Source organism: Bufo gargarizans, chromosome 11 (genome assembly GCF_014858855.1).
Source record: "Bufo gargarizans isolate SCDJY-AF-19 chromosome 11, ASM1485885v1, whole genome shotgun sequence".
Lineage (NCBI taxonomy): Eukaryota > Metazoa > Chordata > Amphibia > Anura > Bufonidae > Bufo > Bufo gargarizans.
In genome coordinates, this window is record NC_058090.1 from 43,255,134 (window position 1) to 43,269,850 (window position 14,717).

Below are 14,717 nucleotides of genomic sequence, written 5' to 3' on the forward strand. Positions count from 1 at the left end.
CTATGAAGCAGTGAGTTTGGGTCAGATGAACAGCGGTCAGTCCAGGAAATGCAGCCGTTACACAGAGTATTTCCCAGAACGATCACACTTGAATAAAACTGACCTAATACATGAGTTGCTAGTTCAGCTACTGAGACCCACACAAACCAGCTGATATTGCAGGGAAAGATGCTGTTGCTGCAGCTGTTAAAGAGGGGGATGAAGTATTATTATCTAGTCATCAAGTCTGCAAGAGCTACTGCTTCAGAGCAGCTCTGGGTCTTGGGGGGGGGGGGTCCTTAACAAAACAGCCTCCTCTTTCTGATATCAATATGCCTTAAAAGGGCATCTGGACAAGGTTCATCAGGCTGGGAAAACTTTCTGGTTATATTACTATTTTTGGCTTTTGTGGTTCTGTGAAAATGGCTTGAGTGGGTAAGCTCACACATTGCTGGTCAGTTGTGGATGATACCTATAACACTTGTTAGTTGTGGATTTAACCATTTCACTGCCAGGGGTTTTTGGACATTTTGCACTTCTGATAGCCAGAACAATTTTTGCAGTCCTGACACGTATACATATCCATATATGTTCTTGAATATGTGTCAAAATGTCACTCAGGCACCTTCATGCAATTTTGCTTCAAAATTAAATTTTTGCATAAAAGTTCAGGCTTAGCCACAAAAACAATGTAAAAATGATATGTGCGCAAAGCTCATATACCACAACTGTATACAGTAATAACAGCTTATGCTCTTCATACACTGAAACAGTAGCTATGTAATATATGGTCATCTTCCTCAAATGTTCAAAATTACACGACAAACAGCTTCTAGTGTATGTTAACCAAAATCTAAGTTTTCTAGTTAATATAAGTTAACTAGTTTGCACCTCCGGTTATTTAACCCATCAGATGCCATGATCAGTAGCAGGGCTGCCTTTGGCTGATGACTGAAGACCCCCAGGTGAAATGTATGGGATTCCAATCCATTGCTAGGACAGCCTTGTGAAGGCTCTCAGCGCTGTCATATTAAACTGCCTGCAAAGCCATGCCCGAGGCATGGCCTGACAGGCTGGCAGTGAAAATCCCATAGGCTGCAATAGTATTCTATTGCAGTCTATGAGACAGGTTATCCCCTATAAGGACTAAAAATTACATCCTTTTTCCCAACTGTACATATAAAAATAAACAATGGTATCACCAGAACTATTAAAATATAAAAATATACATCGTACATGAGCAGCATTGTAGCAGAAACTTCTAACTGGTGATTTTGGTGCGGATTAGATGTGGTTTTGCTGCAGATCTCACCCTTCAATGGAAAAAGGTGAAATCCACAGCTAAAACATGCTGCAGATCTGGAAATCTGCCCTGCAGGTCAATTTCTGCATGGAGACAAGCCGCTATGTGTACATGAGATTTGTGTAATCTCATACACTTTGCTGGTATGTACTACACTGCGTTTTTTTTTTGCACTAAAATCTGTGCGTATTCTGCAACGTGCGGAGGTGGCCTAAAGCGGGAGAGCTGCTTTAACCTGGAATATCTCTGGCTGAGTAGCAGCTAAATATGAGCTGGCGATCTAAGCTTTGACATAAGACCAGAATTGTGGCGCTAGCTGCCCTACAACCAGAGATACAGCTTTTAGAAACTGTGTCTCACTGTGACCCATTTCTAACAGCTGTATCAAAGGATCTATCACAGCAAGCACTGCGATAAGCTCATTTTAAATCTTCGATTGTCAACATTAAAACTGGCTGATATCTCAAGCTGCTGCACAGCATGAGATCAAGCCATCAGTAGCAAATACGTATCCTAGGCTACTGAAGTGCCACCCTGCAAGGGCACAGAAGACATGTTCTTGGCAGAGAAAGGGTTTAAACACCTCTGAAGTTAAATGAGTTTTCCCATTACAACTTACCCCCTAACTACAGGGTAGGCCCCACGATCACTAGGACAATGGTACATTTTCCCCCTTTTAAAGAGTGCATGCACGGGACAATCCCCTGAATTAAAGAAATTCACACACAATCTACAAGATAATAGCATACTGCTAATTTAAAAGCTTGATCCATCTGCAGCATGTAGATGGACTTTGAAAATCCCAAAGGCTTGTATTCTACCAAAGTTTACTGTGAATTTGCAGTGCAGAATCCAAACCCAAAACATCTCATCATGTTATAACTGATCCCAGGTTTTGATGCATAAAGTGGTAATCTGCTGAGAAAACGCCCACTCTATTTTCTTTAAAGGGAACCGGTCATCAACTTTATGTTGACCTCACTAAGGGCAGCATAAAATAGTGACAGAAATACTGATGTCAGCTCTGTGTCACTCATGAGCTAATAGTAAGTGGTTGCTGAGAACCGGCATCATAATCATTGCAGCCCAGGCCTTGAGAAGAGTCACATCTACCTGAGAACAGTCCTGGTTATTCCTAATCTCCTGCTCTCTCCCCATCTGCTGATGATTGGCAGTTCTCTCCTAGAGAGAAAGAGAAAACTAGGTAGAAGACTGTCAGCCATCAGCAGGAGAGCAGGAATTTATGAATAACCAGGACTCTTCTCAGGAGGCCGTGACTCTTTTCCAGGCCCAGTCTGCAATGATTGGGATGTTGGTTCTCGGCAATCACTTACTTTTAACTTATAAATGACAGATCTCTGAAATCAGCTCACCTGTCTGTACTTTATTCTGCCGTTAGTATGGGCAGCACAAAGCTGATGACAGGTTCCCATTAATGTTGTATATAGTAAAGCAAATAATGCATCTTCTTGGACTTGAAAACAGCCACCATTCAATAATGCATAGGCTCTGTGCACAATGCATGCCATCTTCTATCAGAGGTATAACTCGGGAACAAGTGGCATACTTCACCCATTGACTGCAATCATGAAAAAAAAGGGAATTCTGTGTGGTATACATCTGTTGTGCTTTGCTAAAACAGCTGAAAATAAAGTTATTCCTTCATATACCAATCTGACAAAGTCCAAAAGGGTTAGATGAATGGAGCCCTGTGAATACATTTACCATACATGGTGGGGGAGCTCTTCCCAGTGTATACATAGATGTGGGGCTCTAATACAGTGTGCACAGATCCTTAGCTTTACCAAACTCTACTTTCAACTTGCCTTTCATTAATTCTACCAAAGATTCATTTTTATAGCAGAGAAACAAAGATAAAGGAATTCTACCAGTTTCTTTAAATGGTAGGGTAACAGCTCAGCAAGAATAAATTAATAGTAAAAACAGGCATGTGCTGATGAAACTTACATTCAGAAAAGGTACTGTAAGACCCTCAGTTCTGACTTCTGACCTATTTACTGCATGTCTTATGTATTGTAAATGTGAAGCATATAACCAAGCCTGACCTAGGTCATCGCAACGAAGCTGCCTCCTATGGATTGGCTGGTTTCTTGTGAATTACTGCCATGCTACATCAAGAAAAGATTTTAATACAAAGTTTGAATTTGGTTAATACCCACAAACAGGACAGACACAATTCTTATGTTTATTTCATAGTCAATGTATAGGCTGGGTATTCCTTTCAGGCTACACTATATATAGGTTAGCTATGTGCATGGGTGAGTGAGCAGACAGTATTCGTTAGACTTGCTGGGTCTGTAAGCAGTATACATACAAACGTGTTGCTGGAATCAATTTGCTTGGTGTTTTTGAGTAAATAGACTTGTGTGAAAATGTATATGTAAATATATAACCCTTTTGCTGCCAATTTGTGTACTGAGATAGATAGTTTTAGTCAAAGGTTATGAATGCTTGTATATTTATTTAGCTTTTTATTATGCTGTCTTGGTGGTGTGGATGTGCTAGTTAATATGCATAGATAACTGTATGTTACTTAACCCTTGTGCTGATATATTCATCATACATGTCAGCTCATTTGGGAAGAGAAAGCAGAAAAGAGGAGCTGCACAACGCAGAGGACTTGTTCGGATCCACGTCAGAAAGCGACACTTCCACGTTTCATGGCTTTGATGAGGATGACTGGGAGGGGCCTTCCTCAGCCCGAGCCACTCACTCCCCCACTGCAGAGGACTGGGGAGACTGCTAAAGCAAATGAATTGGATCACCCCCATCTTCTACCTGACACTTTCAATCCCTACCTTCATTTTTTTTTTTTTTTTGTTTAGCACTTTCCCCTCGTTAAGATTTTTATTTCTTCTCCATTTACAAAGCACAACTGTACCCAAACTGGACATTGAAAAATTATCTGAATATTTTGCAAGTTCGTTTAAAATGAAAACTGTGGATACACATATTTTTTTTTTCCTTCGGTATGAGCAGAGCTCATCTCCAGTATTAGCCAGCAACCCAGAGCTGGTGTTAAGGCCACTTTGGATAGATAAGTGAATGCCTTTAATAGTCACAATTCACAATAAAAACAGATGTCAGGAAAACACTGGAATCCTACTTACTTTCTGTCTGCGACCCTGATTACCTCAGTGACAGAAGACTTTTGTAAAATAATGGTTTTATGGGATTTTGCACACACAGTGAGGAATCAGCCTAAGATAATGCAAACACAGCTGTACAAGGAGCAAGTTCCTCATTATTTTTCTCCACTTGAACCTCTGCATGAGGACAGAGGTTTTTTTGTTTTGTTTTTTAGTTATAGGACAAGTATAAAAGCAAATAGGATAAATACCTCAGACTTGCTTTTTTCACTTGCAATGATTTATATGTGCTATTTATTTTTCTTTGGCTCAAAAGACTCCCTGATGTCTAAAAGGCACCTTTTTGTCTCCTTATTCAATACCACCTACTAGAAGATACCAAAGCAACACCCATTAATGGTCCACAGGGCAATGGAAATGAGACCAAACTATCATCGCACCTGCTGAGCTGAATTCAGACTGCGCTGCAGCAGGATTGCAAAGGTACGCTCCCTGCACATTTTATTCCATCCCGTTGCTCTGTCACTCGCTCCAGAGAATTTTTTTCTGTTAGGTCACAAGTGGGTTTCTTCCATCAGAATGGAAGAAACCCAAATAAAAAACAACAGAAGTATATAAATGTAAGAAAAAGAAATAAGCAATAATGTAAACTAACATAACACATAAATACAGACTATAGGGCATACTGGAAGCAAGTTAGAGGATACAAAGCAAGATGGAAGCAGTGATAGTTGGAGTATTCCCATCTGGGACACTGATGGTATATTACTAGGGTATGCTATCCATGTCAGATAGATGTAGGTCCCCTCCCAAAGTGAAGGAGACTGTGCCGTGCATGTGCGGCATGTTCCCCATTCATTGCTATACGAGTTCAGAAAATAGCCGAGTGAGCACAGTCGGCTATCTTCAGAAGTTCTATAGCGGTGAATGGAGAGCTAGCCATGCAAGCGCAGCCCCCTTTCCATTCACTGCTATGGCATTGCACACTGTTATTTTTGAAACTCCCATAGCATTGAACGGAAGGGACCCGGAGAGAGGACACGTAGTGTAATGAAGAAGCAGCGCTCAAATGGAGCACAGCTTCCGCTTCAAACAGCTGAATGGGGCGGTGGGTGCTGGGTGTTGGAACCCCGCCAATCAGATATTGATGACCTGTCCTCAATATCTGTGCTGGCATGAGGTGCACCACAATTAGTAAGAGGCGCACACCTCTTAATAATTGTGGTGAATGTTGGGTCAACCTGCTCTGCTTGGCTTTTTCTTTTGGTCGATTTTTCAGGGCAGGTTTTAGCACCCAAGTACAGTATAAATGCATGTGAGTGGGCATTGACAAAAATGTGGGATTTTGATGCAGCCTGGTGTCAGCAAGATCCACATGTAACATCACAGTGTGTAAATGTGGCCTATGGTCTACGTGTTTGAGTCCCTCATTACCTTTTTTGTTGTTGTTGGTTTTCAAATAACTTACATCTGGATTGGAACATTGCAGAAGGAAAAATGGACCTCACAAATGCTTGTGTAAGCAGTAAAGCTTGACATATTTGTGTGTCTATTAAGCTAATGATTGATAAAAGAAATGTTCAATGGGATGCAGATCCTCTATTAAACAGCAAATGAACACTGGACGATGTGAATAGCAACTATCCAGTCAGCCAGATAAATTAAGGGTTCTTGTTGTTTATCCTGCTTCCATCTTATCTCTGTCACAAGTGCCTAAAGAGATATGAACAGCAAATGTGCAGAAGGAAACTGAAGTGCCACCCCTGAAGGGTTTCCTCTTATGTAGAAGTAAAGCATGTAGCTGAATGGGTGTGTATTCTTATGAGCCATAGTGTGGATCCCCACTGGTGTGAACAAAAGGCAGTTCTTCGGTGTGGCAGGCAACGCAAAGTGAATATTACATTATATTTCACCAACAGCATAGGCAATTCCCAAACATGCTATTGCCACACAGCTCTCACAAGCAATAGCTCTAAATGTCCTGCTGACGAGCAGAATACTTCACTGTAACATGTCTGATGTCAAAATAAAGAAAATTAACACCTTGGATTTGTAATGTAATTTCTACCACTTAAGACTGACGTTAATGGGGTCGAGGTTGTGACTGTCATCCCAGAATTGCAAATATTCAACACTGCTGGATTTTTTGCTAATCTCGGGTCACAGTAATTTCTGAGGCACATTGCAACCCCATTCACTACCATGATGCTGCACAGCTACACAGGATCTTTGGTCGTGCAGCGCTTCTTGCAGCCAAAACTGCTGTATAGCCCCGGCAAGGTTAGCAAAAAGGGTACAACTACATTGCGACAGCGGTCATGTCACGCAACATTTTTTGTAATGATAGATTGCGACATGACAGTCACACAAAAATCCAACTTGGATAGATTTTTTGCGACTGTTGTGTTGCAGCCGTCACAGTGCGACACCTTTGACTACAGTATAAAAAAAAAGTTGCGTGACTTTTCTGCGGCACATTTCGCAATGTAGCCCTAGCCTAAAAGTGCTGTGGTGCTTACCTGCCTGTCTCGGCTTCACACAAGTGAGATCTTCTATTCCAGGGATGCTCAACATGTGGCCCTCCAGCTGTTGTAAAACTACAACTCCCACCATACCCTGCTGGTGGCTGATAGCTATAGGCTATCCAGGCATGCTGGGAGTTGTAGTTTTGCAACAGCTGGAGGGCCGCCGGTTGGGCATCCCTGTTCTATTCCATGTTCCCTTCATTCTAGCATTAGATATGAGGACGGTCGTCTTATCTATACGAAATCTCAAGATATTTTTTGTGTTCAAGATGTACATATACTTAACTTATTAAACTACTGACTGTATACACAGCTAACTTTTTTTTAATTTATATCCTGTTTTACATCCCCTTTATTTAAAGCAAAATGCTGCTGGAAGCCTTGGCTAACAGGAAACGTAAAATTTGAGACGTGTGAGTTTTGGCATACAGTTAGCAGTAGTGGGTCTGGTTACATCTACACTGTGCTCATCTGATTTAATAGGGGGAAGTCTGCCACTTGCTATATAACAGTGATATGCACAGCGCTCATTTACTGCCAAGTATTTACAATCCAGGGGCTTAATGGAATTTCTTCTTCCTTCTCTACAAGGCATGGCTGTCAATGTTAGATAAAGAAGCAGCCATCTAGAAGCATGAAAGTATGTGTGTAGATTAGTCCTATTCAGCTAAACTACACAGGACATATCAGGGGGAACACTGGGTATGTGGGTTGTGCTGGGACCTGTAGTTCCTTAGCACAAAGATTATTTACTTACTTATATGGCGCTAACATATTCTGCAGCGCTTTACAGATATTATCATCTCTTGCTGTTCCCAATGGAGCTCACAATCTAAGTTCACTATCAGTATGTCTTTGGGCATACTTGGTTCAGTGGCATTTATTTCTGGTTAAACTCAGACCTGCACTTTAACCCTTTATGTTTATGATACTGGCATTATGTACTTAGCACCCAGCACTATAAATGCACACCATGGGCATAGTGCAGGCACAGAAGCTATGCTCACACCATGAACAGCAGGTGTCAGCTGTATATAATAACTTGGGATTGGAGCACCCTGGATGCTGTAGGCAATAATGACAGCAGCATCTAAGTAGTTCCCATGGGTGCCCCACAATGTGATCCAGGAGCCAGTCTGTTTCCATGGCATCCAGAGGCCTAAAGATAGCCACTAAAACAAACATGTGTAAGCCAATGCCTAGTTTTGTACCTGTGGCACTAACCAGTCTATAAATCAAATTTTTATTCCATCAGGTTAAAACAAACAGCATGGTGGATACAATTTATCCTCAGGACAGGTAATCATTATCAAATCACCGGGGGTCCAAGTCCTGGCAACTTACCGATCAGCTGTTTCAGGGAGCCGCTGCGTTCACTGGAGGTCTGATGAGAAAAACAGGCTCCTGGCAGCTTTCCAACGACAGCGCCGTTCATCGTATAGTGGTAGTGGTTGGTATTGCAGCTCAGCCCGATTAACTCTAATGGGGCTGCGCTGCAAATAAGCCACATGACCGATGTACAGTGATGTCGCTGGCCTAGGAAGAGGCTGCGGTGCTCAATGCCTCTTCTAACAGCTGATCGGTTGGGGTCCTGGATGTCACATCTCTGCAGATCTGATACTGATGAGCTATACTGAGGATAGTCATAAACATATTTTCCCCGGATAATCCCTTTAACATTGAGTTATTTATCCCACACAGCAAAGTCCTTAAAAAGAAAACAAAAAAACACACCAGAATCATTACATCCTACAGAATATATCGCCAGTCGGCACAAATGGAAACTACAACTTTCTACATATTTGTATATAACATAATATTGTGCCATTCCTATATTATTCCTACTAGAAGTTTATGAATTTATTGCCAGCAGGCTGCAGCGAATAAGGTCCAAATCTGTGTTGCCAGTTGGGGGGTGTCACTGCACCGTCTGACACTGGCAGCACAAACTATTAACCCCTTAAGGATGCGGCTTATTTTGGGTCCTAATTTTTATTCAGTTTTTTCTTCCACACCACATTCCAAGAGCATTAGAGGGGTTTTCTGAAACGTAACTACTCAGCAGTATCTAATCAGTGGAGGTCAGACACCCGGGACCCCGGTGATCAGCTGTTTGAGAAGTCACCGGTGCTCACTGCAGCGTCACTGTCTTCTTGCAGCTTAACAACCACAGCTCCATACATTGTACAGCGGCTGTGCTTGGTATCGCAACTCGGCCCTATTCACTTCTATGGGGCTGAGCTGCACCTAGGCCAAATGACCAATGAACATGACATCACATGGCCCAGGCAAAACTGCGAGAAGGCAGTGGTGCTACTGTGAGCACTGGTGCCCCATGATCAGATCGGATGTTTAATCCGAAGTCTATTAGCTCATCCATAGTTACCACAGTGCAGCGCAGAATACCTCCCAGCAGCAACAAATAAATATCACAATGTTGATCTTTTCGCTTATACCACCGCTTTGCTCCCATTAATGTGTGTGAAGCAGTACAGTAAGGCAGCGGAGAGCCAGTACACGAGCACAGCCACTACCCAGTTCATGGAGACTACTGCTTCCGGCTCCAACTGTCATGTTTCTGGTACCAGAGGTACCTGATCAGTGGGGATGATGGGTGTCGGACACCCTGATCGGATATTGATAATCTCTCCTGAGGATAAGTTATCAATATCTACAGACTGCAAACCCCCTTTAAGTCACACCCCTTTCCTGCTAAGCTAAGCCCCCTAACTAGCAAGGCTTATTATTATTTTTGGTGCCTTTGATTTATAGATATATCTAAAATTAAGGCTACATGCACACGACCATATGTGTTTTGCAGTCCGGATGCCATCCGTGTTTTTTTTTTGTGTAGATCCATTGTAACCATGCCTAAAATGGACGAGAATAGGACTTGTTCAATTTTTTTGCGGGGCTACGGAACGGACATACTGATGTGGACAGCACAGGACAGGAAACGAACAAAGTTCATGTGTATGTAGCCTAAAATGTACAAGTTTCTCGATGCAATCACTTCAGTAAATATGGGCAGTGCCTCTTGCTCCAAAGAACCCAACTCTTGTGCATTACATAGACAGACCATTACTTTGAATGGGCACTTTATAATACTTCATTTGCAGTGATGGTACAGAGAAAATGTATACTTCCACATTACAGCTGATAGCAGCATGACACTTATGACTGCTTGTTTTTGCACCATTTAATGGGGTTGTCTGGGTTCAGAGCTGAACCCGGACTTATCACCTTCTTCCCCCACTCAGCCTTTGCCATGTGCTGTATCACCATATACACTAATCAAAACACAGTACCCCACAAAGAAATACAAATAAGTACAGATTAACAAAACTTTATTAATTTACTATAGGATGTCCTATAAAAAATTTTTTATAAATAAATCTCAACAGCAGCATTACCATGAAAAGAAAAGGCGGATACAGTGGTCATGTAGTAAATAAATGTATACAATAGGTGGGCTAGTTGTAAAAAGACATTCAAATAGATAATCTAATTAACTGGGCACATCAATAAATAAAGTGCATAGTGCATATGAGACCTGGACAAATAGAGAGTAAGTGCAACAGATCATATACATATAAAATGACAGAATACAGCCCTACATAGTGGTCAGATACAGACCAGAGTGCTGTATCACGCAGGCCAAGGGCTTCATTGTTGAGATTTTTACACTGCTAGGCTAAAGCTTCTGCCTAGCAGTGTTCCCGGTGACGACATCGGCACTAATGAGTGACTTTAGCGCTGCCCCAGCCATTTTACAGGCTAGGGCAGCACTAAAGCCTGCCCATTAGTGCCGGTGATGTTACCGGGCTCACTACTAGGTGGAAGCCTCTGCCTAGCTTACCCATTGAGAGCGTGGTACTTCACCAGATCTCCAGAAAAAGCCCTTGCCCTGCGCGATACAGCGCAGGGCAAGGGAGAGCATCGGAGCATTAAAATGTCATGTCAGTCCGACTGCAGGAAGAAGGGGATATGTCTGGGTTCAGCTCTGAACCCGGTCAACCCCTTTAATATTGCATACAATGTAGAGGGAAGAAATTCCAAATTGGGTGGAACTGGAAAACGAATGCAATTCTACCATAGTTTTATGGGTTTCGTTTTTACGGCGTCCCTATGTGGTAAAACTGACTAGGTCAGTAAGATTATAGCAATACTATATTTATCGTTTTTCTTGCATTTTTAATACTGAAAACATAAATTATTATTATATTTCTTTTTTTTGCATCATCATAATCTAACCCCCATAACTTTTAAATCTACAACTATGGAGCAGTGTGAAGGCTCATTTTTTGTGGGGCAATCTATTTTTATTGATACCATTTTGGAGTGTGTGTGACTTTTTGCTAACTTTATATTCAATCAGCCATTTATATTTTTTTTAACAGCGTTTACCGTATGAGATAAATACCGTATATTTTTAGATGCAGTGATGCTCATGATGTTTATTTCTTATTGTAATATATAGAGACATGAGGTGATTTTAATATATATATATATATATATATATATATATATATAAAAAAAAACAAGGAAAGACACCGCAGCACATCCGTAGGTGAAATATTGTGGATCTTTATTCACCCTTGCGACGTTTCAGTCCTCTTACTGGGACTATTTTCAAGCAATGCATCATACAAAAGTGTGGGTATTTATGTGATCAAATCAAATTAATATACATAAGTGGTGATTAACAACATGTATAAATATACAGCAAAATACCTCATATATAAATGAGAAAAATACATTGTGTCTGGAAAACCGTATGGTCAGTCCAGATATCCATATAAAACACATCTAGTATTGTGATTTATCAGAAAACATGACATAATTTACAAATGATAATTAACAGGAGTTATACTCATCACCTGTGAAAGTATAAGTGTGGGCAGGGCCGACGAGGAATCAGGTGGGCTCAATGGCTGGCGGATACACTATTGCGGCTTCTCCGCATGGATACGGCGTCCCGGAACTAAAGCTGCGCATGTCCATGATCTCACTTCCGGAATAATCACATGAACTCCTTGCGTAAGGATAAGACTGTATCTGCACATGTCCGCGAGGTCATCCCCAGAGCAATCACATGACCTCGTGCAGAGACATCACATGATCGCCTGCGGAGACGTCATCCGACAGGTCGCATAACAGTCTGTTATAGTAAATCTTCTAATGTAGAAGCAGGCGTATTGAATCAGTATAGATAAGAAGTATCGGCTTATATAATCAGGATATGACACCCCGGGTAAAATATCGGGTAACATGCTATCTTGCGATGCGCTGTCATCCGAAAGTTATGAAAAGAGAAGGGGGAGAGCAGCGGCAGCCGCTATCTTCCCTTCTCTCTCATTATGTAATAACCCTATCAGGTGAAAATTATCCTGTATTGCCATAAAAATAACGCTTGCCAAACATATGTTTTCAAAGAGACTGACAAAGTCTAATAAGTATGCAGCTGTCACGGGAAAAGTCGTACATTTTCTAGAGTATCCACCCTCCTGTTGAGCGAACCCTGTCCTCCGTGGGTCCTATAAGTGATAAAGAATAAAAAAAATACATTATCCAAATGTATTTAATAATAAAAAACAGATTCTTCAATATATGGGTCAACAAGGATAGGACAGCCGGAGATCATATGAATAGCCAAGGCTTATATTCGACATTCAAACCCCCCGGTTTAACCGTTTGTAATTTAAAAATCCATTCGGATTCACGCTTTTTTAACATTTTGATGCGGTTTCCGCCAGTTCGCGGTAATGGGACATGATCAAGGATCATAAATTTTAGATCACTTTCAACATGATCCGCAAAGTGATGCGAGACAGGCAGATCCATTCGTTTCTTGCGTATTGAAAAACGGTGTTGATTAAAACGGGACTTGAAATCACAAGTGGTTTCACCCACATACAATAACTTACATGGGCACCACAACACATAAATTATAAAACTTGAGTCACAGGTCAAAAAGAATTTGATGGGATAAATAACCCCTGTGCGGGGATGAGTGAAGTCACGCCCCTTCACCATGTATTTACAATTTACACAGTGGAGGCACGGGTAACTGCCAATTTTTTTAGGAGCCAAAAGTAATTGACGTGTGCTCTTTTGTGGGCCTATGTCATTTTTTACAAGCTTATCTTTTAAATTACGGACTCTCTTGTAAGACATAATTGGTCGGGTAGAAAATTCTGGAATGTTCCTGTGTTCTGTACTCAGAATCGGCCAGTGTTTGTTGACAATCTTACTAATGTAAGGGCTTACTTCACTGAAAGTGGATACAAAAGGTATTTTGTGGGCTTGGTCCTTTTTAGTGCCCTGAAACAATTCGCTTCTGTCTTTTTGATTAATGCGTTTCAGTTGTTGTTGTAATATAGTAGTCGGGTATTCTCTTTGTTTGAAACATTGTGTCATATTGTCAAGAGTTTTATCTAATGAGGTGGGATCACTGATTATTCTTTTTGCTCTAATGAACTGACTATATGGTAGTGACCGCACCATCGTCCGAGGGTGAGCACTGTCAAACCTCAGGGCGGTGTTGCGGTCAGTCGATTTAGTGTAAATCTCAGTACTCAACACATTTCCCAAGCGTCGAACACTGACATCCAAAAAATGTATTGTACTTTCAGAATGCTCCAACGTGAATTGTATATCGGGGATCAGGCTGTTCAAAAAGTTATGGAACAATTGTAGCTCCAATGCTGAACCCGTCCAGATGACAAAAATATTGTCTATGTATCGCCACCACCTCAGCACATGGCTGAAGTGGTGGGATACATAGACGTAATGCTCCTCCAAATAGGAGACGACCATGTTGGCGTAAGTGGGGGCCACATTCGTCCCCATGGCCGTCCCCCTAATTTGCATATAATAATCGTCTCCAAAAAGAAAATAATTATTATATAAAATCATTTGTAGCAGAGCCAGAAAAAAGGTTTGTGCCTCTGTGGTGTAGTCAGACTTTTCCAAAGCCGATTTTACCACGGTCATGCCCAAGTAATGCTGGATCGAAGTATACAGACTGACGATGTCGAAGGAGGCCAAAATGGCGTCCTCCGGCATCGTCACGTCTGCCAATTTTAACAAAAAGTCAGTTGTGTCTTTCAAGTAGGATTGAGAATTGACCACATAGGTCTGTAGAACTTTGTCTAGAAAAATAGAAGCATTACTGAGTAAGGAGCCACGGCCGGAGACGATCGGTCTACCCGGCGGGCACTGAAGATTTTTGTGAATTTTTGGTAATAAATACAGTATTGGGGTAACCGGATAATCTATCAGTAAGAACTCACTCAGTTGGTCATCTATGAGGCCCATTTGTGTATATAAGCTAACAAGTGACTTTAATTCTCGCTGTATGTCAAATTTGGGGTCCCTTTGGAGTTTTGTATACACAGCAGTGTCAGATAACTGGCGGGTAGCTTCAGCTAAATACATAGAAGTATCCATGACCACTATCGCACCACCCTTATCAGCAGGTTTGATGGTGAGAGAGTGGTCATGGATTAACTGATCAAGTGCTTCTAAATCCTGTTTGGTCACATTTGGATGTTGAATGTGATCAAAGAGGCCCGAATGTTTCAACTCCTGTATGTCACTCAACACAGCATCTGAAAATACCTCAAAAGCTTTAGAGGATATTTGTGGAGAAAAATCTTTTGTCACACGTAATCCCCAATTAGACAAACATAATTCATGCATAGATACAGTAGTAGTCTTCTGTACATCCTGAAAATGAATCCTCAATTTGATCAATCTAAAGAAAAATAATAAATCAGCTTCCAGTTCGTACCAATT

At 41.4% G+C, this 14,717-nt stretch overlaps 1 protein-coding gene across 6 annotated transcripts in view; it reads left to right on the plus strand.

Annotated features, from left to right (window-relative positions):
- The window catches only part of DPF3 (double PHD fingers 3), a 231,301-nt gene that overhangs the window by 186,335 nt on the left and 30,249 nt on the right, over nt 1-14,717 (plus strand). For 2 of the 6 annotated variants that reach the window (XR_006387043.1, XR_006387044.1), the window contains one exon: nt 3,874-4,875. The exons of 3 other annotated variants lie outside the window; for them this stretch is intronic. Coding sequence is in view for 1 of the 3 variants with exons in the window: in XM_044271697.1 (XP_044127632.1) it covers nt 4,765-4,844 (80 nt within the window). In the remaining 2 variants the exon portion in view is untranslated. The remainder of the gene's footprint in view (nt 1-3,873; nt 4,876-14,717) is intronic. One more of the 6 variants, XM_044271697.1, reaches the window with a different exon arrangement.